The sequence below is a fragment of the Myxine glutinosa genome, chromosome 7 (genome assembly GCF_964187855.1).
Source record: "Myxine glutinosa chromosome 7, kmMyxGlut1.1, whole genome shotgun sequence".
In the NCBI taxonomy this organism is placed as follows: Eukaryota; Metazoa; Chordata; class Myxini; order Myxiniformes; family Myxinidae; genus Myxine; species Myxine glutinosa.
This window is the reverse complement of record NC_136267.1, coordinates 186,905,546-186,930,246: the sequence shown is the minus strand read 5'-3', so window position 1 is coordinate 186,930,246 and position 24,701 is coordinate 186,905,546. Positions and strand designations below refer to the sequence as shown.

Here is a 24,701-nt window from a genome sequence, read left to right as displayed (position 1 = left end):
CGTAGTTTGAGTTGTATTTCTACATATGTTTGCTCGGATGGTATCTTCAATTTGGAGGTTTATATTTATCTTGTTTTTTTAACGCTATGATTATATTTTAACAGTCAAGATTAAAACGAATTGTTTATTTCGTCATTTGAGATGTAAAGAAAAAAAACCTACCAAAAGGAAATGGCGAACCATGGCTGGTTTGATTCCCTGGGAAGGCATCAGCTGCTCTTCCGACCCCCAGCGGCTCAATGTGGTACAGTCAGGCGCACATTACAGTGAAATTCGGCAGACGACGGGGATTTATGTTAACCGCCGTGAACATACGGTTTTCAAATAAAATAAAATAATAATAATCAAACGACCCACACTAAAACCGACGCGATCTCGTTGCCATGCCTCCCAAGAAAGTGCCGCCGCCGGCCAGCAAGAAGACCGACCAGAAGAAGAAGGAGAAGATTGTCGAGGTGAGGACTGCACGGGGAGTTTGAAATTAATATTCTCCAAGCACTTCTCGTTCGTTGTTGTGTATTGTGTTTTGTTGTTATTGACACATAATCGCATTGTTGTCCATATGACGCGTCATCGGAAACCGCATTTTGGTGGAACCTGGTGCTTGCTTTTAACGGCACTGTTTGTGATCGCGCCGTGTTAGGGGTAGGTAGGCCCATGCCACATGTGCTTTGCCCGGCTGGTGGCACATCCATGACCCCTTTATCGTGATCCCATGCCACATGTGCTTACCTGGCTGGTGGCACATCCATGACCCCTTTATCGTGATCCCATGCCACATGTGCTTTGCCCAGCTGGTGGCACATCCATGACCCCTTTATAGTGATCCCATGCCACATGTGCTTTGCCCAGCTGGTGGCACATCCATGACCCCTTTATAGTGATCCCATGCCACATGTGCTTTGCCCAGCTGGTGGCACATCCATGACCCATTTATAGTGATCCCATGCCACATGTGCTTTGCCCAGCTGGTGGCACATCCATGACCCATTTATAGTGATCCCATGCCACATGTGCTTTGCCCAGCTGGTGGCACATCCATGACCCCTTTATAGTGATCCAATGCTACATGTGCTTTGCCCAGCTGGTGGCACATCCATGACCCCTTTATAGTGATCCCATGCCACATGTGCTTTGCCCAGCTGGTGGCACATCCATGACCCCTTTATAGTGATCCCATGCCACATGTGCTTTGCCTAGCTGGTGGCACATCCATGACCCCTTTATAGTGATCCCATGCCACATGTGCTTTGCCCAGCTGGCGGCATATCCATGGCCCCTTTATAGTGATCCCATGCCACATGTGCTTTGCCCAGCTGGTGGCACATCCATGGCCCCTTTATAGTGATCCCATGCCACATGTGCTTTGCCCGGCTGGTGGCACATCCATGACCACTTCATAGTGATCCCATGCCACATGTGCTTTCCCCAGCTGGTGGCACATCCATGACCCCCTTTATAGTGATCCCATGCCACATGTGCTTTGCCTGGCTGGTGGCACATCCATGACCCCTTTATAGTGATCCCATGCCACATGTGCTTTGCCCGGCTGGTGGCACATCCATGACCACTTCATAGTGATCCCATGCCACATGTGCTTTCCCCAGCTGGTGGCACATCCATGACCCCCTTTATAGTGATCCCATGCCACATGTGCTTTGCCTGGCTGGTGGCACATCCATGACCCCTTTATCGTGATCCCATGCCACATGTGCTTTGCCCAGCTGGTGGCACATCCATGACCCCTTGATCGTGATCCCATGCCACATGTGCTTTGCCCAGCTGGTGGCACATGCATGACCCCTTTATCGTGATCCCATGCCACATGTGCTTTGCCCAGCTGGTGGAACATCCATGACCCCTTTATAGTGATTCCATGCCACATGTGCTTTGTCCAGCTGGTGGCACATCCATGACCACTTTATAGTGATACCATGCCACATGTGCTTTGTCCAGCTGGTGGCACATCCGTGACCCCATCACAGTGATCCCATGCCACATGTGCTTTGCCAAGCTGGTGGCACATCCATGACCTTTTAAGAGCGATCCCATGCCACATGTGCTTTGCCCAGCTGGTGGCACATCCATGACCCCTCAAGAGCGATCCCATGCCACATGTGCTTTGTCGAGCTGGTGGCACATCCATGACCCCATTACAGCGATCCCATGCCACATGTGCTTTGTCCAACTGGTGGCACATCCGTGACCCTTGAAGAGCGATCCCATGCCACATGTGCTTTACACAGCTGGTGGCACATCGACATCCATGACCCCATTACAGTGATCCCATGCCACATGTGCTTTGTCCAGTTGGTGGCACATCCACGACCCCTCAAGAGCGTTCCCATGCCACATGTGCTTTGCCCAGCTGGTGGCACATCCATGACCCCTTTATAGTGATCCCATGCCACATGTGCTTTGTCCAGCTGGTGGCACATCCATGACCACTTCATAGTGATCCCATGCCACATGTGCTTTGTCCAGATGGTGGCACATCCATGACCCCATTACAGTGATCCCATGCCACATGTGCTTTGCCCAGCTGGTGGCACATCCATGACCCCATTATAGTGATCCCATGCCACATGTGCTTTGTCCAGCTGGTGGCACATCCATGACCCCTTAGGAGCGATCCCATGCCACATGTGCTTTGCCAAGCTGGTGCCACATCCATGACCCTTTAAGAGCGATCCCATGCCACATGTGCTTTGCCCAGCTGGTGGCACATCCATGACCCCTTAAGAGCGATCCCATGCCACATGTGCTTTGCCCAGCTGGTGACACATCCATGACCCCTTTATAGGGATCCCATGCGACATGTGCTTTGCCTGGCTGGTGGTACATCCATGACCCCTTAAGAGTGGACCCATGCCACATGTGCTTTGCCCAGCTGGTGGCACATCCATGACTCCTTTATAGTGATCCCATGCCACATGTGCTTTACCTGGCTGGTAGCACATCCATGACCCTTTTATAGTGATCCCATGCCACATGTGCTTTGCCCAGCTGGTGGCACATCCATGACCCCTTAAGCGCGGACCCATGCCACATGTGCTTTGCCCGGCTGGTGGCACATCCTTGACCCTTTTATCGTGATCTCCTGCCACATGTGCTTTGCCCAGCTGGTGGCATATCCATGACCCCATTATAGTGATCCCATGCCACATGTGCTTTGCCCTGCTGGTGGCACATCCATGACCCCTTAAGAGCTTTGCCATGCCACATGTGCTTTGCCCGGCTGGTGGCACATCCATGACCCCTTTATAGTGATCTCAGACTACATGTGCTTTGCCTGGCTGGTGGTACATCCATGACCCCTTTATAGTGATCTCAGGCCACATGTGATTTGCCCGGCTGGTGGCACATCCATGACCCCTTTATAGTGATCTCAGACTACATGTGCTTTGCCTGGCTGGTGGTACATCCATGACCCCTTTATAGTGATCTCAGGCTACATGTGCTTTGTCCAGATGGTGGCACATCCACGACCCCTTCATAGTGATCTCAGGCTACATGTGCTTTGCCCGGCTGGTGGCACATGATTAAGATGTGATGTCCATTTTGCATGATTATGATGTGGTGTCCATATTACACAATTACGATGTGGTGTCCATTTTACATGATTATGATGTGGTGTCCATATTACATGATTATGAAGTGGTGTCTATATTACATGATTTTGAAGTGGTGTCCATATTACTTGATTATGAAGTGGTGTCTATATTACATGATTACGATGTGGTGTCCATATTACATGATTGTTGTGTGGGTCCATTTTACATGATTACAATGAGATATCTACGTATATTACATGATTATGATGTGGTGTCCATATTACATGATTACGACGTGGGGTCCATATCACATGCTAACACTGTGGTGTCCATATTACATGATTATGATGTGGTGTCCACATTACATGATTATGATGTGGTGTCCACATTACATGATTACGAGGTGGTGTCCATATTACATGATTACGATGTGGTGTCCATATTTCATGACAACGATGTGGTGTCCATATTACATGATTACGATGTGGTGTCCATATTACATGATTATGATGTGGTGTCCACATAATATTATTATGATGTGGTGTCCACATTACATGATTACGATGTGGTGTCCATATTACATGATTACGATGTGGTGTCCATATTACATGATTACGATGTGGGGTCCATATTACATGATTACGATGTGGTGTCCATATTTCATGATAACGATGTGGTGTCCATATTACATGATTATGATGTGGTGTCCGTATCACATGATTACGATTACCATGTCCAGCATTGGTCAGAAGAAGAGTGGACATATGTTGTGTGCAGGGGACGAGATGGAAGGGAAGTGGTTTGAGAATGGTGAAGGGTAGGCAGGGACAGAAATACAAGTTTGTGTGGCAAGGGTGCCCGGAAGGCGTGAATGGTGTTGGTGTCCTGGTTTCTGAGGAGTTTGTAGACAATGTGGTGAGTGTGACTGGAGTGATGATGAAGTTGGAAAGAGGATTGACGAGAAGAGGAAGAAGTTCAAGGAGTGGCAGAAGGCGAAGGGTATTGGGCAGAAGAGGCAGAGCATGAAAGTTATAAGGCAGAAAAGAAGGCTGCAAAGAAAGAGGTAGCAACGGTGCAGGAGGCATATAGGAAAATGTTTTGGAGAACGCCTGGATTCGGGAGAGGGTCAGAGAGCGGTATTCAGGATTGCAAAGCAGATAGCGAAAGAGAGGTGTGATGTGATGGGGGTGAGTTGCTTGAAGGATGAAGTGGGACAAATCGTTGTGGACCCTGATGGAATTAAAGGAAGATAGAAGAGATATGTGGCAATGCTGTTGAATGCAGAGAATGAATGGGACGGCAACATATAGCAGAGCGGATAGGGGGAAGAATCGTGCACTTTTTGATAAAAGCATCAAACTTGGTACATATCATCAGTAGGCCATTACAAGAAAAAATAGACATAGTGCCATCCCAGTTTTGGCCTATGACGGCTGTGGCGGTCATTTTTCAAAATGGTCACCGTCTAATACTAAAATACCATATAACTCGACAACCAAGAGGCCGAGAATCTTAATTCTGGTGCCTATATATAGGTTTTTGGGGTCATATAATTAAAATAAGGCAATAATGAGTATAGTGTGATTGGAACAAACATTTGCACCTATCCGCTGGACTAATAGAGAGTCGACCAGTTTTAGGACTGGCAGAGAAGATAACTGAGAAGGAAGTTGAGGAAGCGATAAAAGCAATGAAGAGGAGAAAAGTGAGAGGGCCGACGGGAGTTGTGGGAGATATGTTGAAGGCAGCGGGAAGTTGGGGTGTGAAGAGAATGACAGAGATCTGCAATCTGGTGGTGAAAGAAGGCCGCATTCCAGTGGATTGGGAACTGAGTACCCTCGTCCCTCCATACAAGTGGAAAGGTGACCCTCTGGACTGTGGCTCGTATCGAGCGATAAAGTTATTGGAGCATGGAATGAAGTATTGGAAAGGGTGTTGGAGAAGAGGATAAGGAAGAAAGTGAAGATCGACGAAATGCAGTTTGGATTTATGCCAGGAAGAGGAACGACAGACGTGCTTTTTATTGTGAGGCAGTTGCAGGAGAAGTACATGGAGAAGAGAAAGAAGTTGTTTCTTGGGTTTGTTGATCTGGAGAAAGCATTCGATAGGGTTCCACGTGAAGTAGTGACATGGGCATTGAGGAAGTTAGGAGTGGAGGAATGGTTGATCAGAGTAGTGATGGCAATGTACAAAAGAGCGTGCACAGCTGTAAGGACGAAGGAAGGGAACAGTGGTGAGTTTGAGGTGAAGGTGGGAGTGCATCAGGGGTCGGTACAAAGTCCACTACTATTTGTAGCTGTTATGGAGGTGCTGGCTTGGAACGTAAAGGAGGGTTTACCGTGGGAGTTGTTGTATGCAGATGATCTGGTGTTGATTGGGGAGAGTATGGATGTACTGAAGGAGGAGATGAACAAGTGGAAGGAATGTATGGAGGCAAAAGGTCTGAAGGTGAATATCGGAAAGACCAAGGTGATGGCAAGTGTGGTGAGGTGGAAATAACTGGGAAGTGGCCGTGTGCTGTGTGCAGGAAGGGTGTCGGAGTGAACTCCATTCAATGTACAATGTGCGCTGAGTGGGTTCATCAAAAATATGGTGCTCTGAGAGGGACATTAACCAGTGTGGTAGCTACATTCAAGTGTAAGGTGTGCACAGAGGGAGCTGCAGATGGAGGAAATGTTGAGTTGGATCTTGGAGACGGCATGAAGCTGGAAGGTGTGAAAACATTTTGCTCCCTAGTAGACATGTTGAATGGAGAAGTTGGATCAGACTCGGCAACGGTTGCTCGAGTGAGATGTGCATGGAAGAAGTTTCGGGAACTGAGTGGCGTGCTGACGAGGAGGGGAGTGTCGTTGAAGCTGAAGGGAAAGGTGTATGCTGCATGTGTGAGAAGTGTTATGATTTGTGGGAGCGAGACATCAGAAATGAACGTGGAGCAGCAACGAAGGCTGGAAAGGGTGGAAATGCAAATGGTTCGGTGTATGTGTGGAGTATCGTTGAGAGGGAGGAAGACAAATGATGAATTGCAAAATATGATGGGAATAGAGCCTGTGATGGATGCTGTGAAGAGAAACAGGTTGAGATGGTTGGGTTCTGTGTTGAGGAAGGATGAAAGTTGCTGGTTGAGAAGAGTGATGGAAATGAATGTAGAAGGAGGTCGAGGACATGGAGGATGTTATTATGGCGTTTCCGCTGCTATGTTATTATGGCGTTACATCTGGGACATCATTGCTGAGTTTCTTCCGCGTTTCCTCTGTGACAATATTACTGCGTTTCCACTGTGATTGCAGCGTTTCTTCTGCAACGACATGACGGTGTTTCCTCAGTGATTACAGCATTTCCTCTGCAACGACATTGTGGTGTTTCCTCTGCGACGTCATTAGAGCGTTTCCTCTGCAACGACATTGCTGCGTTTCCTCTGTGATTACAGCGTTTCCTCTGCGACGACATTGCGGCGTTTTCTCTGCGACGTCATTACGGCGTTTCCTCTGCGACGTCATTTTGGCGTTTCCTCTGCGATGACATTACGGCGTTTCCTCTGTGATTACGGTGTTTCCTCTGCAACGACATTACGGCGTTTCCTCTGTGATTACGGCGTTTCCTCTGTGATTATGGCGTTTCCTCTGCGACGACATTGCAGCGTTTCCAGTGCAAAGTCATTGCGGCGTTTCCTCTGCAACGTCATTGCTGCGTTTCCTCTGCGACGTCATTATGGCGTTTCCTATGCGACGACATTACGGCGTTTCCTCTGTGATTACGGCGTTTCCTCTGCAACGACATTACGGCGTTTTCTCTGTGATTACGGCGTTTCCTCTGCAATGACATTGCGGCGTTTCCTCCGACAACATTACGGAGTTTCCTCTGTGACGTTGTTGTGGTGTTTCCTTTGTGAAGTCATTACGTCATTTCCACTGCGATGTCATTGCTGTGTTTCCTCTGTGACGACATTGCGGCGTTTCCTCGGCAACGACATTACGACGTTTCCTCTGTGATTACGGCGTTTCCTCTGCAACGACATTACGGCGTTTCCTCCACGACATCATTATGGCGTTTCATCTGCGACGTCATTACGGCGTTTCCTCTGCGACGTCATTACGGAGATTTCCTCTGTGACGTCATTATGGCGTTTCCTCTGCGACGTCATTACGGCGTTTCCTCTGCGACGTCATTATGGCATTTCCTCTGCAACGACATTGCGGCATTTCCTTTATGACAACATTGTGGGGTTTCCTTTGCGACGACATTATGGCATTTCCTTTTCCTTTGCGACCTTATGACGTTTCCTCTGCGACCTTATGACGTTTCCTCTGCGACCACATTACGGCATTTCATCTGTGATTACAGCGTTTTCTCTCCAACAACATTACGGGGTTTCCTCTGTGATTACGGCGTTTCCCTCTGCAGCGGTTTGCAGTGGCGGTTTTACCCAGTGCACATTGAGCTGCATCACAAAAGCGGTTTTACCCAGCGCACATTGATCTGCATCACCAGGGCAGTTTTACCCAGTGCACATTGATCTGCACCACCAGGGCAGTTTTACCCAGTGCATATTGAGCTGCATCACAAAAGCGGTTTTACCCAGTGCACATTGATCTGCAACACCAGGGCGGTTTTACCCAGTGCACATTGATCTGCATCACCAGGGCAGTTTTACACAGTGCACATTGAGCTGCATCACAAAAGCGGTTTTACCCAGTGCACATTGATCTGCATCACAAGGGCGGTTTTACCCAGTGCACGATGATCTGCATCACAAGGGCGGTTTTACCCAGTGCACATTGATCTGCATCACAAGGGCAGTTTTACCCAGTGCTCATTGAGCTGCATCACAAGGGCGGTTTTACCCAGTGCCCATTGAGCTGCATCACAAGGGCGGTTTTACCCAGTGCACATTGATCTGCATCACAAGGGCAGTTTTACCCAGTGCCCATTGAGCTGCATCACAAGGGCAGTTTTACCCAGTGCCCATTGAGCTGCATCACAAGGGCAGTTTTACCCAGTGCCCATTGAGCTGCATCACAAGGGCGGTTTTACCCAGTGCGCGTTGATCTGCATCACAAGGGCAGTTTTACCCAGTGCACATTGATCTGCATCACAAGGGCGGTTTTACCCAGTGCACGTTGATCTGTATCACAAGGGCCGTTTTACCCAGTGCACATTGAGCTGCATCACGAGGGCAGTTTTACCCAGTGCACATTGAGCTGCATCACGAGGGCAGTTTTACCCAGTGTGCACAAAGCGAAAAGTTGGTTCACTTCTGTCTGTCCACAAGCGTCAGTTTATGATCCATGAACCACTCGGTTTCAATTGAATGTTCTATTTTGAACGTGAATTGGAAAACAAACCAGTAGTTTTACCGTGCTTTGGCTCTCAATTCATTCCGATTGCACATGCGCAGAGGAGCGACATCGTATAAACTCTGCCTGGCTGGCAGAAAAATTTAAAATTAAAAAAATTTAAAACAAAATTTAAAATCATTCCAAACAGGAAACTTACTGTTTTTAAGGACGTCGTAAAAGACACAAACAACAGGCACAACAAACTAATGCAATATGTTAAATAAGGTGGTGTAAAAGGCAGTGCATCAACGGCGGTAAACTTCCAAAGAAAGTTTTTTTTTGTTTGTTTTTTTTTTTTTCTGCAGTTTATTAAACCTTTATTTTATTTCAATTGAATTTTATACTTGAACACTAGAACACAAACCACCTTTTGGCATTTCAAAAACCTTTCGTTTCGCAATAATTGGATAAAATATATCACGGCTTTTTACATCATCTCAACCAATCAAATGTGCTTCATGCAGACCCTTCCCACGTCCTTTTTTCTTGAGTGCACTGGGTAAGGTGTTCTATGAACTCTAGTTCACATACGTATGTGTAATAAAAGTTAATTTCCCTTGGAAAATGTCTCTGCTGGTGATTAATTCGCTAATGATGCCGTGTTTGGGGAACGATTCCTGTCGGGAGCAATACAAAGCTTGGTAAACGTCATTTAGGTGGTTGTTAGGACATTCAAGATGTGTCCGCACGGGTGACCGACCAACTGCTGACGTGGAACACGTTCACAAGACTCGGCACCATTTACTTTGCCCTGTGTTGGAAGTAGCACCGATCTATACACGTTGGGGTCATTTTATCTCCAAGACAACATGGTGCATTTTCACAACTTCCGTGTAACCCTTGCTGCACAAAGTGCAGATGGGATGTTCTTCCATACCCTCCTCATTCTCCTGTCTATTCATCATGTTATTCCTTCCTTTATCCAAAGGTGAAAGAATACTTGAGAGGATATTGGTTTTCTGGCTGTGCAGGGATCTCTGCACGTTCCGAGTGCTGATGATTACTGTGCTGCCACCTTTAACTTGGCACTTTGGCAAAAATGCACTGAACTTCAGGTTGGCCTTGTTGAATTGTAGAGGGGACTGATTTCACCACCAATAATTATATATTCATCTTTGTATATTCTATGTCGTAATGAGGTCGGACACAAAACCTTTGAAATGCACTTTGTAATTTGAACTTTTGAGAATATTACATGAATGAACAGGATTATAAATATTTAAATTGATATATGTGGGAAAATTACACGCCCAGACCAGGAATCAAACCCAGGTCCTCTGGTGAACCGTACCAGTGCTGGACATGGATAATAGCGGACATGGATTTGTCCCCCCCATTGGAGGAAGACACTCTTGTGTTCAAGCCGTTGGTGCTCCGATGGTTGGCAGCGAGTGCCCCGGAAGCAATGACGGAAAGAGAGTGGCGATCGTATGTGTGGGAAAATTGCATGCTCAGCCAGGATCGCCCAGATAGCTCAGATGGCAGAGCACTGGTACGGTTTTCCACAGGACCTGGGTTCGATTCCTAGTCTGGGCATGTAATTTTCCCACATATATCAATTTAATTTTGATAAAATCTTTGCTCTCGCTATAATATGGATTCTGAATATTTTTTCAGACGTGAACTAAACTTGTTTGGTTTGCTGATCCAATACTTTCACTGATGAGAGATGTACTGTGGTATTTTTTGTCTGAAGGTGGAACATACAGATAAGGCAAAAGAGCGTTGTCCGAGTTGTTATTAAAACTTTTTACAACATTACCTAAAGTTAACGACCTGATATGTCATCCTTAAATTATCTTACAAACAATTCAGTTGGCAGTTGATCATGTTATCACCATTATCATGATTATTATCATTAAGATTATTATTATTATTATTATTATTATTATCTTGCAGGACAAAACATTTGGTCTCAAAAACAAAAAAGGAGCCAAGCAACAGAAGTTTATAAAGCAAGTTGAAAAACGGGTGCAAACTGGACAAGGAGGAAAACAGGTGAGATTTCTGTTTGTTATTTGCAATTGTGAAATCCATACCTATATTTTCTGGTGAAAAACTCAAAGATGCGTATTTATTTGATAGTTTTAGGTGTTTTGTAATATACATACATATATATATAATGTTGTTACGTTTATGGGGGAAGATAGAGATTACCTTAGGAGAGATGTGTAGGAATAGCATGGCCCGCGTGTGAGTAGAAAGCCAATCTCGATGTAAAGGAAGTGGGGATCTGTTAGCTTAAGGTTGCTATTGAATGTGCACCACATGAGGGTCGTGCTTGTGATAAGATAGAGAGGGATTATCGTTAAGGACACGTGTGTAAAACCTCATGTAAACTTCCACCGGGTGTGCCGGGTGACATCTCTGTTGAACAATGTTCACACAAGCCCATAAAATCGAGGCAGAAAGCCGTGGCATTCTGATAGGCAGAAGGAGAGAGGGACAGAGCTATAATCGTCCTCCTGGATGGGGGTGGAGCCTAAGAGTTGTCAAGGGAGACGAGGGAAGAGCCATAGCAGTCAATTCTTTGATGAGAATTAGGCAGGAACAGAGTGCAGAGGAGCTCTCGGAGAGTGAGGAGAATCAAGGCAGTTTGTGTGAGGAAAACGGTGGTGCTCACTGTGTTTGTGAAGAGAGTGGTGGAGTTCGGTGAGGGGAGTTGAGAGGTTGAAAAGTTAAAGGAGGCCATCTTGCCCACCTTCCTTGGTCCCTGGCGCTGTCTTCATCCTCCACGATTGCCTGTGATCATCCTGCCCGAATCCTCATCACCTCTTTGTCGTCCAGCTGTCAACTCACCTTGCCCATCGTCCTGCCCATCTCCTCAACACCAGCTCTGTGCCCGTCTTCCCATTCCCCTGCTGCCACACCAGAGATACGTCGCCCGGTTTTGTCCCTTTTCCCCCGTCTGTGATTGTGACTGGAATTTGGCGTCTTCGTTTTATAGGATTTATTTCAGTTCATTGTATGTAGTTATGATTAAATTCATTTTCCCTGCTTGTTGTTTGTTCGGGAATAAACCCGTTTGGTTTTATAAAAGCTTTAAGCTCCTTGTGATTCTCCTTAGCCATGCGCGCGAGCTTATATCACCATAATTCAGAACTCCTCAGAGATAAAGCCTGTTTTGGCCCAGCCCTTCATGGGTCTCGATGTTAACCGGCTGTGAACAAGACTATATACAGTCATGCGTCGCTTAACGTCCTAGATACATTCTTGGAAACGTGACTTTAACCTAATTGGACGTTGTCCGAACATAGGACTTGAAAGCTGCAATAGCCCCCTGATCCATAGGCTGAATCAAAGAGGTGGTATTGGTGCCGAAAAACATGCCGAAATCACGTGCGATAGCATTCACAGATTTGCCGCCCTCACGCTGTCTTATTAGTCCCCTACCGGTGTACACCGGAGGGGACTATAGGTTTGCACGCCGTCCCTCCGTCCGTCAGTCCGTCAGTCCGTCACGCAAAGAACAGTTTTCCGGACTGTTTTTCTAAACGCTTAAAGCTAATGATTTCAAACTTGGCACATCGTTTCCTCATGATAGGTTACAGATCAAGTTCGAACTTCACGACGTTTCGATCATTTTTAACAAAGTTATGGCACTTTGATCTTTGGTAATTCTGATAATTCTGATGATCCTTAACTCAGCGCCATTTTAAGTTTTAATTTCCTTTAAAAAAGATTTTCTCTGCAATAATAGGACCGATTAAGATCAAATTTTCACCATATGAGGGACTAAGTCTGTAGAATATTTTAATGGTAATTATGACGTCACAGGTCACGTGGTTCGGGCGCCATATTGTTTTTCGTGAAAACACGAAAACCCCTTTTTCTCTGCAACGGCTGAACAGATCGAGGCCAAGCTTTGCAGGCAGAATCGCATACCCATGACGAACAAAAAAGTCAGCGAGCATGACGTCATGCCACACATGGTTTCAGAGTTATGACGTTTTTAAGCATGAACCTTTAAAACCGAGCCCCTCCCTCATTTTTGATCCAATCGAGGGGAAACTTCACAGATCTGTTCCGCATGTCAGTCTACTAAAATGTCCTTTTGGAATTTGCGATAGCTCACGTGGTTTGGCAGTTATCGTTAATTAAACGAAAATATAAAAAAATGGATATCTCTTCAATCGCTTCATTGATCGACGTGAAACTTCATACTATAGGAGAAGTCATGAAGAGTAACAAGTGTGCAAAATTTCAAGATGATTGGATGTACGGTCTGGAAGCTAGAAGTTGTTATTGCGTGAAGAAGATGAGGCGTCAAGTGTGCGGATTTAATTATTTATCACATGTACAGACTGAAAGCATCGTTGGACACGACCTGTCGCGGTCATTTTAACCTCAAATAAAATTCTAATTTAAGATTTGTCAATAGCTGAGGTATATTAACAAACGAATAAAAAGGATTTGGTCAAATTCTGACTTTTTAAAACTCGATCGCATTTGACAGAGTTGTGACAAGCTGAGGAAGAAAAAACCTCGCATTGGCTTCTCCAATGTGCCATAAAAAAATGGATATCTCTTGAATCGCTAGTACCTCAGACCGTGAGTTGGTAATAATTTATATAATTCACACAGTGCAATACGTGCAGGCCGCTCGACTGAGCGACCTTGCGGGCTTATCAACGAGGCGATGCGTGACACACGTGTCTCAGCATACCTCAGATCAAGTTTGAAAACCAGCATCAACCGTGCATAAATTTGCATATTCGATCATTTTTGACAAAGTTCTGGCACTTTGAACTTTGGTAGGGGACATGTATTGCAGCGCAATACTCAGAATGCTTGTTTTTCAAGATATATCGCTCACAAGCTTCAGACATATATATGGTGGCGGCCATCTTGGATTTTGACGTGGCGACCCAATTTTCAATAGCGTTCTTCCTTATGCCGAGATACACCCACACACCAAATTAGAAGTTGGTACTTCGCTTATTTTTCAAGATATTCATCTCACAAGGTTCAGACATAAATGGCGGCGGCCATCTTGGATTTTGACGTGGCGACCCAATTTTAAACAGCGTTCTTCCTTGTGCCTCGATACACCCACACACCAGATTAGAAGTTGGTACTTCGCTTATTTTTCGAGATATTTCGCTCACAAGGTTCAGACATATACATGGCGGTGGCCATCTTGGATTTTGACGTGGCGACCCAATTTTAAACAGCGTTCTTCCTTGTGCCTAGATACACCCACCCACCAGATTAGAAGTTGGTACTTCGCTTATTTTTCGAGATATTTCGCTCACAAGGTTCAGACATATACATGGCGGTGGCCATCTTGGATTTTGACGTGGCGACCCAATTTTAAACAGCGTTCTTGCTTCTGCCGAGATGCACCCACACACCAAATTAGAAGTTGGTACTTCGCTTATTAGTCCCCTACCGGTGTACACCGGAGGGGACTATAGGTTTGCACGCCGTCCCTCCGTCCGTCAGTCCGTCAGTCCGTCAGTCCGTCAGTCCGTCACGCAAAGAACAGTTTTCCGGACTTTTTTTCTAAACGCTTAATGCTAATGATTTCAAACTTGGTACATGGTTTCCTCATGATAAGTTACAGGTCAAGTTCGAACTTCACGACGTTTCGATCATTCATAACAAAGTTATGGCACGTTGAACTTTGGTAATTCTGATAATTCTTATGATCCTTAACTCAGTGCCATTTTAAGTTTTAATTTCCTTTAAAAACCAATTTCTCTGCAATAATAGGACTGATTGAGATAAAATTTTCACCAAATGATGGACTCGGTCTGTAGAATATTTTAATGGTAATTATGACGTCACGGGTCACGTGGTTCGGCCGCCATATTGTTTTACGTGAAAACACGAAAACCCCTTTTTCTCTGCACCTGCTGAACAGATCGAGGCCAAACTTTGCAGGCAGAATCGCATACCCATGACGAACAAAAAAGTCACGGAGCATGACGTCATGCGTCACATGGTTTCAGAGTTATGACGTTTTTAAGCATGAACCTTTAAAACCGAGCTCCTCCCTCATTTTTGATCCAATCGAGGGGTAACTTCACAGATCTGTTCAGCACTAAAATGTCCTTTTGGAATTTGTGATAGGGCACGTGGTTTGGCAGATATCGTTAATTAAACGAAAATATTTAAGAAAATAGATATCTCTTGTTTATTCTCGAGTTCTCCTCAAGCCGCGCCGCGCGTCCTCAGCCTCGTCTCGCGAACGTCGTCAACGCGACAGCGCGCGCTTTCCGGAGGGGCGTAGCCAAGCCGAGCAACATATATATATACACATCGATCATTGATCGTGAACCGAAAAATATAATAAATTACTGATGGTTTCAGAGTTATGACGTTTTTAAGCATGAACCTTTGAAACCGAGCCCCTCCCTAATTTTTGATTCAATCGAGGGGAAACTTCACAAATCTGTTCAGCATGTCAGTCTACTAAAATGTCCTTTTGGAATTTGCGATAGGGCACGTGGTTTGGCAGATATCGTTAATTAAACGAAAATAGATATTTTTTAAATGGATATCTCTTGAATCGCTTGTACCTCAGACCGTGAGTTGGTAATTATATCATTCACACAGTGCAACACGTGCAGGCCGCTCCACGGAGCGACCTTGCGGGCTTATTAACGAGGCGAGGCGTGACATATGTGTCTCAGCATACCTCAGATCAAGTTTGAAAACCAGCATCAACCATGCATAAATTTGCATATTCGATCATTTTTGACAAAGTTATGGCACTTTGAACTTTGGCAGGGGACATGTATTGCAGCGCAATACTCAGAATGCTTGTTATTTTCTGCTTCTCCTCCAAATCAATGCTCCTGCGTTGTTTCTTGCTGCTGCTACCACTAGGGCTGGTTGCGCTGCGTTTGGGACCCATGATTAACTTTAGGGTGGATTGATTTTAATAAAATCATATGAAAAGACAATGGAATAACGCTCACGATACGCGGGGGTAATCGAGACTGAATGCTGATGATGCTGCGGCGCTGCTGACGAGGCAAAACCAAGTTTGTAAACTGTTATACAGTTTGTAAACGTTTTATTTCGTAAGTAAGGAAATCAAATTTAAAGTACTGTACACTACAATAGCCAAAAAACATAAACCAGTAACATAGGCATTTCTTATATCTATCAAAACATATTATGGATATACAGTATAGTTATTGTACTGTATCATCATATGCCTGGCAGCACAATCTATTTGGGGGAGGGGTGGAATGGGAGCAGAGGGGGGGGGGGAAGGGAGGAGGGGGGGGCGGGGGGGGGATGGGGGAGGGGGGAGGCAGGAGAGGAAGGGGAGTGGCTCATGTTTCTGAGTGAATGTGGCTCACGTTTGAGTTTAGTGTGATGCCGATCAGGAAGAAGAAGAAGCCGTACTACCAAATTTGTACACTTCCGGAATTGTTTGATTTATTTGTATTCAAATGTCTGGTAATTGTTTTGTATTTATTTATGTGAACGTGTACTTGTATATAACTGTCATTCATTTAAAAAGGCTTCGGCACGATTAAGCAAATTATTATTATTATTTTTTTTAACTCCAAAAAAAAAAACTTTTTTTTTTCAATTTATTTTGTTTGTTTGTTTGCCTAGAACTCTCCCAGGCACTCACTGATGAACCTCTGAAAGTTTGATGAAGATCCGTTCAGCCATCTCTGAATAAAACGCGGACACACAGCCAACTCACGTTTATATATATACAGTCACGTGAAAAAGTAAGTACACCCCATGTAAGTTTTGACTTTTTCAACATATTTCAACATGCAGCTATTTAATCTTCATTTCAACAATATTGATAGATAAAGGTGATATAATATAATAAATATCATGAAACATTGACATTTTGTAGTGCATTGTATAATTTAAATAAACATAAATGCAAATTTCGCATGTGGAAAAAGTAAGTACACCCCTACATTTATCACTACTTCAAATACCTAAAATTAGAATCAGGTGCACCAGCTCAGGTGCAAATGATGAGAACATCGTTAGAGAGGATCTTGGAGGAACCTGTCTTATTTAAACCTCAGACATTTCGTTTGGTTTTCCCTTTGTTGTTGAAGTGTGCGGCATCACCATGCCTAGATCAAAAGAGCTCTCTGGGGCCTTCAGAAAGAAGGTTATAGATGCCTGCGAGTCTGGGAAGGGATTTAAAAAGATCTCCAAACAATTTGAAATCAATCATTCGACTGTCCGGAAGATCATCTACAAGTGGAGAAGATTCCAAACAACTGCCAACTTGTTCAGGCCAGGCCACCCCAGCAAGTTCAGCCCGAGAGCAGACCGCAAGATGCTGAAAGAAGTCTCTAAGAACCCCAGAATGTCATCACGGGACCTACAGGTAGCTCTTGCCACTGTTGATGTCAAAGTGCACGAGTCTACCATTAGAAAGAGGCTGCACAAAGTTGATCTACATGGGAGGTGTGCCAGGAGGAAACCTTTGCTGTCCACAAAGAACATCAGGGCAAGACTAAAGTTTGCCAATGAACACCGAGGCAAAGACCAGCACTTCAGGAACAATGTGCTCTGGACAGATGAATCAAAGGTGGAGCTATTTGGCCACAGTACCAGAAGACATGTTTGGCGAAAACCAAAGACAGCATTTGACCACAAGAACCTGATACCAACTGTAAAGCATGGTGGTGGAAATATTATGGTTTGGGGCAGCTTTGCTGCATCAGGGCCTGGGCAGCTCACCATCATAGAATCCACGATGAATTCTTCATTGTACCAGAGGGTGCTTGAGCATAATGTGAGGCCATCTGTCAGAAAGTTGAAGCTCAACCAAAGGTGGACCTTGCAACATGACAATGACCCTAAACATACCAGTAAATCCACCAAGGAATGGCTGAAAAGAAAGAAATGGAGGGTTCTGGAATGGCCAAGTCAAAGCCCCTAAATCCCATCGAGATGTGGGGGGGGGGGGGATTTGAAACGAGCTGTGCATGCAAGAAACCCCTCAAACATCGCACAGCTGAAATAATTCTGCATGGAGGAGTGGGCAAAAATTTATCCCAGTCGATGTCAGAGACTGGTACACAGTTATAAAGAAATGCCTACTTGAGGTTGTTTCTGCCAAAGGGGGCAATACCACCTATTAGAGCCAAGGGTGTACTTACTTTTTCCACATGAGAAATTTGCATTTATGTTTATTTAAATTATACAATGGACTACAAAATGTAAATGTTTCATGATATTTGTTATATTATATCACCTTTATCTATCAATATTGTTGAAATGAAGATCAAATAGCTGTCTGTTGAAATATGTTGAAAAAGTCAAAACTTTACATGGGGTGTACTTACTTTTTCACGTGACTGTATATATATACAGACTTGGCATTTATTATGGAATATTTTTTTGTGGGGGTGAACTTACTTTTCAAGATGACTTAGAACCAAAAGTTCATTGGAATTATGTTGAAATTATTCTAGATTTTGTTAATGTGACATATAAAAGAAACAAAAACCACATTTGACATTTCGAAGCAAATAAATTGATCCTTGAAAGTGATGTAAACTGATATCGAACTCATTTCACGGACAGTACTGTGTTAAACTTCTGTGCGTTTTCCAGAAGTATCTCTTTATTTTGCACAGTAGCCAAAAAATTTTTCAACAAAAACAAAAGCTAAATTATGACTGGGATTACGGACAGTAAAAGTACAGTTCAGTACTTCGTGTAACCCCCACGAGCATTCAGGAGAGCACGTACACGTTGAGGCATGCTGTTCACGAGATTTGCCAAGGTTTGGACAGGAATCGCTTGCCATGCAGTTACAATAGCCTGCTGCAATTCACGCACAGAGGCAGGCTGCTGGTCCAAGTTGTCGATTTGACGCGTTAATTCTGCCCACAAGTTCTCTATAGGATTCATATCCGGGGACATGGCAGGCCACTCCATATGCTCTACACCACGGTCAGCAAGAAAGTGTTGGATCATGCGAGCACGATGAGGCCGTGCATTGTCATCTTGGAAGAAAAGTTTCCTCGAAAGGCTGCACGAGCAAATGGAAGCAATGTTTCTTCCACAATGACCCTGTACTTGAACTGGTTCAGGTTTCCATTCAGAACAACCAGGTCAGTTTTGCCCCCTGCATGAAAAGCAGCCCAAACGGTCACCCCACCACCTCCAGCTTGGACTCTTGGCACTATACAATCTTCATTGTGGGCTTCATGCACTTGTCTGCACACTCGGACGCGGCCATCTTGACGATAGACCAGAAATCTAAACTCGACACTGAAGGTCACGTGATTCCAGTGTCCTGGCTGCCATTGACGGTGCTCTCTGGCCCACTGCAATCGGCGCTGGCTGTGTTGTCTGGTCAGGCGTGGCTTTCTCAAGGGACGCCTGGCACGATAGCCTGCTTGAACCAGTCATTGGTTGACGAACCTTCTGGATACAGGCACATTTGTCAGTTGCTGCCACTCAGCCCTAAGCCGATTATCTGACTTGGTACGGCCATTGCAGACTAACCGGTGCAGCTGGCGATCATCTCTCCTTGTGGTTCTGCGTGGACGTCCTGGCCTCGGTATTGGAGTAGGGACACCCCTCTGAGCATTTTGTTTCAGGATCTTTGACACCTCACCTTGAGTGATGCCATACTGCTGAGCAATAGCACGCTGTTTCATGCCAGAATTTCGTAAAGCCACCACTCCATGACAAACAGCATTGTCAAGTTGACGGACCATCTCCAGAGGAAGCGGCAATAACTTTTGTAGATGTGGAGCAGTTGTTTTCCACTAATACAGAATGCAACAACCCTTATATACCCGATTGTGAAGCCAATCGTCAAATGTACCTGTCCTTACATTTTGTCACGCCACCTGTGATATAATCCTGTTATTGACTTCTTGCTGCGAAAGACAATCAGTGACATGGTTCTTTCAACAAAGACATCACCGAAGGGTAAAAGAAACTCACCAGATTGATATACTGAGTTCAGTAAGTAAACCCAACTCAAGAAAAAAAAAAATTCCATATTAAATGCCAAGTCTGTATATATATATATATATATATATATATATATATATATATATATATATATATATATATATATATATATATATATATATATATATATATATATATATTGTTGCGGATATGAGGACTGTATTTTTTTTGATTGTGTTGTATTGTGGTAAATTGGTGATGAATAGTGCTTGAGTCTGCGCCTCCTGCCTCCGGAGCTGTGTAAAGGTCAAAAGGGCGTCCCATAATTAGTCCACAAGCATACACGTCAGCCAATAATAATACCCCTGTTCGATAGTTATATCTTATTCTGTGTTTTAGGGTAAGGCTGTGTCTCCCATTAATTGAAATACTCCATTGCACCAGTGAAAGAGATAGATTCCCTTCATTCCCATTCCCAAAACCTCCATTCCCCCTTTTCGTCGATTGGCAATTACCTCCCCTCCAATAACCGCCATTGACCACGAGGCAGGGTCGGAGAAGAAAGGCGTGTCTCCACCTCGTCATAGAGGGGAGGAGTGAGCCAGCCCCACTCGACCAACCATGAGCCAGGGGTTTGGCTAGGGAGGGCGGAGGAAGAGCTATCAGGGAGGTTCGCAAAGGTTGAGGGGCGGGGCCTATATAACCCACGGCAGGGCGTTTCCCAAGGCAGATGAGCTTTTACAGGCAGACGAGAGGGAGTCCAAGCCGTTGAGACGAGAGGAGGTCCAAGGCAGATGAGCTGAGTTGTGAGGTCCAACAAGCAGAGATCATTCAAGGAAGCACCAAGCCTGCTATTCGTCACCTTGCTCGCGAGCGGCAGCATCTACAGCAGCAGCAGCAACAACGCTCGCCAACCGCTTAGGGACCTGGACGGCAGTTCGGAGCAGGGCCGCGAAGGAACGGCGGCTGCCCAACGTGCGGATCGTGCTGCCGGACCCAGTGGACTTTCCTCTCCTTCCAGCCAATTCCTGTCATCATTCCCCGTGTGAGTCGTCTTCGTTTGTTCTGTCCTGGGTAGGTAATTAAGTCTGTATAACTAAAGATTGCACTGTGTCACCTGCGTCTTATGTGTTGTAAATAAACGTGACTGCTTGCTTCCTACTTATATGTGTAAATAATAAATCCAATTACTCTTCTGTCCGTCTTCTCGTCTTATTCCTTTTCCTCTTTGCATTCGGTCGTTTTAGAGTTTTCCAGATTGGGCAGCTGCGGTGCGATACGGCCAAAGTTTGGGGTGAATCGGGTGAGTTGGGGAAGAATCGGGGGAACTGTTAGGTCGCGGTAATACACCACCGCTCGGTCAAAATAACATCTTATCCACGACCCGCAACAATATATATATATATATATATATATATATATATATAGTGCTTGAGTGCTTGAGTATATATAGTGCTTCAAGCACTATATATATATAGTATATATATATAGTGCTTGAGTATATATATATATATATAGTATATATAGAAGGACAGAAGAGTAAAGTATATATATGTATATATGTATATATATGTATATATATATATATATATTGTCACGATCCCGTCTGTGGAATGTATCCCAGCACGGAATACGGACGTAAATGTCCGGGCTTCAAGTAATCCACGTAGTGAACCAAAAGAGACGCAATAAACACAATTGTGTTTTAATCGGCCTTCTAGGGGTAAGGCACGATTATTTATTGGCTCGATCACAAAAACCATGAAAGGTAACAAAAGGGAATATGCTGCACAAGCCGGCAGGAACGGTCGGCAACAGACGCTCCAACAGGACGCAGGTAAGATCACTCGCGGCTCCAATCGACGGGCTCCGGGACTCGGAGGATACCAGGATGGAATACCGCACAAGGCCGCCAGGAACGGTCGGCCAGTAGCTCCAACACGAAGCCGGGAATCACTCGTTCTCTTCTGGAGTTACTCGCTCGTAAAATACAGAACGGTATTCGACCAGCCCAACTCGGCTGTCCGGAGGCTTCAAGGAAAACCCTTTTATGATATTTCCCACTCGGAGCCTTCGAGCCGTGTGCGTCGCATAAGATGGCGACCGCGCTCTCTGACCCCTCCACCAATCACGTGAGGCTCCAAGGAGGTCCCGTCACGCGGTGGGCGGGGCACCAAATCTGGGTGAGAACAGGTGGTTTCACCGGTGGTTTCTCACAATATATATATATATATGTATATATATGTATATATATATATATATATATATATATATATATATATATATATATATATATATATATATATATATATATATATATATATATATATATATATATATATATCGGGATTTAAATTGAATTCAAAAATTGATCCAGACGTCTATTCACTTTCAAACATTCAAACCGACAGAGGTAGTTATTTATCACAGCATCTGTAGAATTTTCACCCTTTTACTCAACTCCGTTTTGCTGTTATTTGGTGGAGCAAAAGGTCAACTGAGCTTTATAGATATTTAGATTATGTGTCGGTCAGTGATTTAAAAAGTCAATGTAATCCATTTTAAATTGAGGCTGTAACAACAAAATGTGAAAAAAGTCAAGAGGTCTGAATACTTTCTGCAGGCCCTGTATGTGCGCAGTGACCCTACCTGCCTAATCTACTTCCTAGTCCTGCCAATATCTGTGTGCTCCTCTGTACCAATGCTTCTCGGTACCTATCTAATTGAAGTTTATACCTGTCTACTGTTTCTGCTGTCATTTCTTGGAATACCATTCCCTGTAATAACTACTGTTACTGAAGGATCTCTGCCTTCCTAATGCCTAAGTCACACATAGGCAGATTTGTCGGCGACTACTGGCGACTGGAAAAATCGCCACCACCCGCCGACAATCGTAATGAAACCGTAATGGACGGTCGCCTGTAGTCGTGGTTATCCTCCCCAGGTCGGCTGCAGTCGGCAAGAGCCGCAAAGGGGCCAAATATTTTTTTTAATGTTTAAAAACGGCGCGCTCAGTCGCACTCGAAAAAAATCCGCCATGCTGTCGTGATGGAACCGCCATGCTGTCGTCGGTATCCGTAATAAGAGCGTAAAGCGGCCGCAACCCAGTCGCTCATAGTCTTCCGCAATCGCCCCACCAGCTAGCACGGCAGAGATGCGAATGCCATACGGCCTTCCTGCGGCATCTTCCCGACTACGGGCCGACACTGTTGCGGCTGCATATCGACTACAGAAGAACTGCCACGTCTCCCCTGCGGCTATGGGAGACTGACGACGACAGCAGTAGGACTAGTGGCGGCCGAGTTACGGCCACTGGCGACAGAGATACGACTGCCTGGCGACTGCATTACGACATACCACGATTCCATGGCAAGACAGGATGGTGTGAGGGTCTCCGTGGAGTGAGGTCCTGTGGTGCCGACAAGGATATGGCTTTATTGTTTGGACTTGGGACTTTTGGGAACTTTATTTTTGGGACTTTGGTCCTTTGGAAACTTTATTTATGGGAGTTGGGACCAGTGAAAATAATTTGTTGGACTTTATTTCCATTCTCTCTCCCTGCAGAAAAGTTTGATTATTACATTACAATGATACTTTATTAACTTTCTTATTGTACATCAAACATCTTTATGCTTCATGTCATACATCATTGAAATGAATAAAGTGAAATGTAAAATAGAGAAATAAAGATTTAAAAAGTTGTGTGAATCGTCTCCAATCGCCGGCGGTCTTATTGCAGTCTTGCGGACGTCGGAGTAAACCGCCACCCGGCCCCAATGCAGTTGCCGCGATCCGCCATCGGTCGTAATCTAGCCGCCAGACTGTCGCCACGCTGCCGCCGTGCATCCGCAATGCAGTCGTCGTCGATCTTCAACAGTCGCCATCCCACTCGGGGCGTCGTCGCAATGCAGTCGCAATGTGGCCGCCTGCAGTCGCCATACTGCCGCCTGACCATATTTGACCGCCCGAAATCGCCAGTAGTCGCCGAAAAATCTTGATCGCCAGTAGTCGCCAAAATATCCGCCTATGTGTGACTTAGGCATTACATTCTAACTTAAGGGAAAAAACCCACAAAATATTGATTGCTGACAGATAGTTGTTTGACTTGAAACTCATGGTGATACATAATTATTTTTCTTGTTTTGCTTTTCTTATTCATTCCCATCCTTTTATACAGGCTGCAGTAAAGGATCAAGATAAGAAACTAAAGAAGGAGGATAAGTTAAAGGAATTGGAAGAACTCAATTCGCTCTTCAAACCTGTAGTTGCTGCACAGAAAGTAAGCAAAGGTAAGAGGTTTTGATGCAATTCTTTTTGTCTTTTGTACTTTTTCTGCTTTTTATTGTGCTATTTGTTCTTCATGCACCGTTGTGAGTAGCTCACATGCATACACAAATGTTGTGCATCAGTATATGGAAGTGTGAAAACAACCATTAATTCTCCCTCAAACTTCAATCCAATAAGCATCATGACGGGTCATAAAGAGCTGCTGTCAGAAGGCCGAAGCATGGCAATTTAGGTTTCTGCACAACCCGTCCGGTGGTGCAGACGTGTCACTGAATGATTTTCTTCTACCACGTGTTTGTGGCACCAATGTGTGACATTGCCTCCATCTCGAACCTGCAGCACTGTTCACAGAGCGGCGTCATCCAACATCGTCTACGCCGAAGCCTCTCAAATATCTGCTGCCCGCATGATGCCATCACCGGCCTGCATGTCCGCTGTTTGTAACCATTAAGTTCCCTCTCCCTCCCTCGTTCCATTTGTTTTCATTTCCCTTCATTTCCATACACCAAAATAACTATATATAATAACTTTTTTTGTTGTTATTTTCACTTATTTCTGTGCAATTCAATGCTCTTGGCACCTTTAACTTCATACAAAGAATTTAAATTTTCCTGTCTTTTTTGTGAGTGACTTTTGTGTTGAAGGT

General features: G+C 44.8%; 1 protein-coding gene across 1 annotated transcript in view; it reads left to right on the top strand.

Moving 5' to 3' along the window:
- The first annotated feature begins 229 nt into the window (after positions 1–229).
- The window catches only part of ZC3H15 (zinc finger CCCH-type containing 15), a 73,876-nt gene continuing 49,404 nt past the window's right edge, over positions 230–24,701 (top strand). Inside the window, exons 1-3 of the mRNA XM_068123732.2 lie at positions 230–455; positions 10,790–10,888; positions 23,946–24,057. Coding sequence (XP_067979833.1) covers positions 384–455; positions 10,790–10,888; positions 23,946–24,057 — 283 coding nt within the window. The 5' untranslated portion in view covers positions 230–383. The remainder of the gene's footprint in view (positions 456–10,789; positions 10,889–23,945; positions 24,058–24,701) is intronic.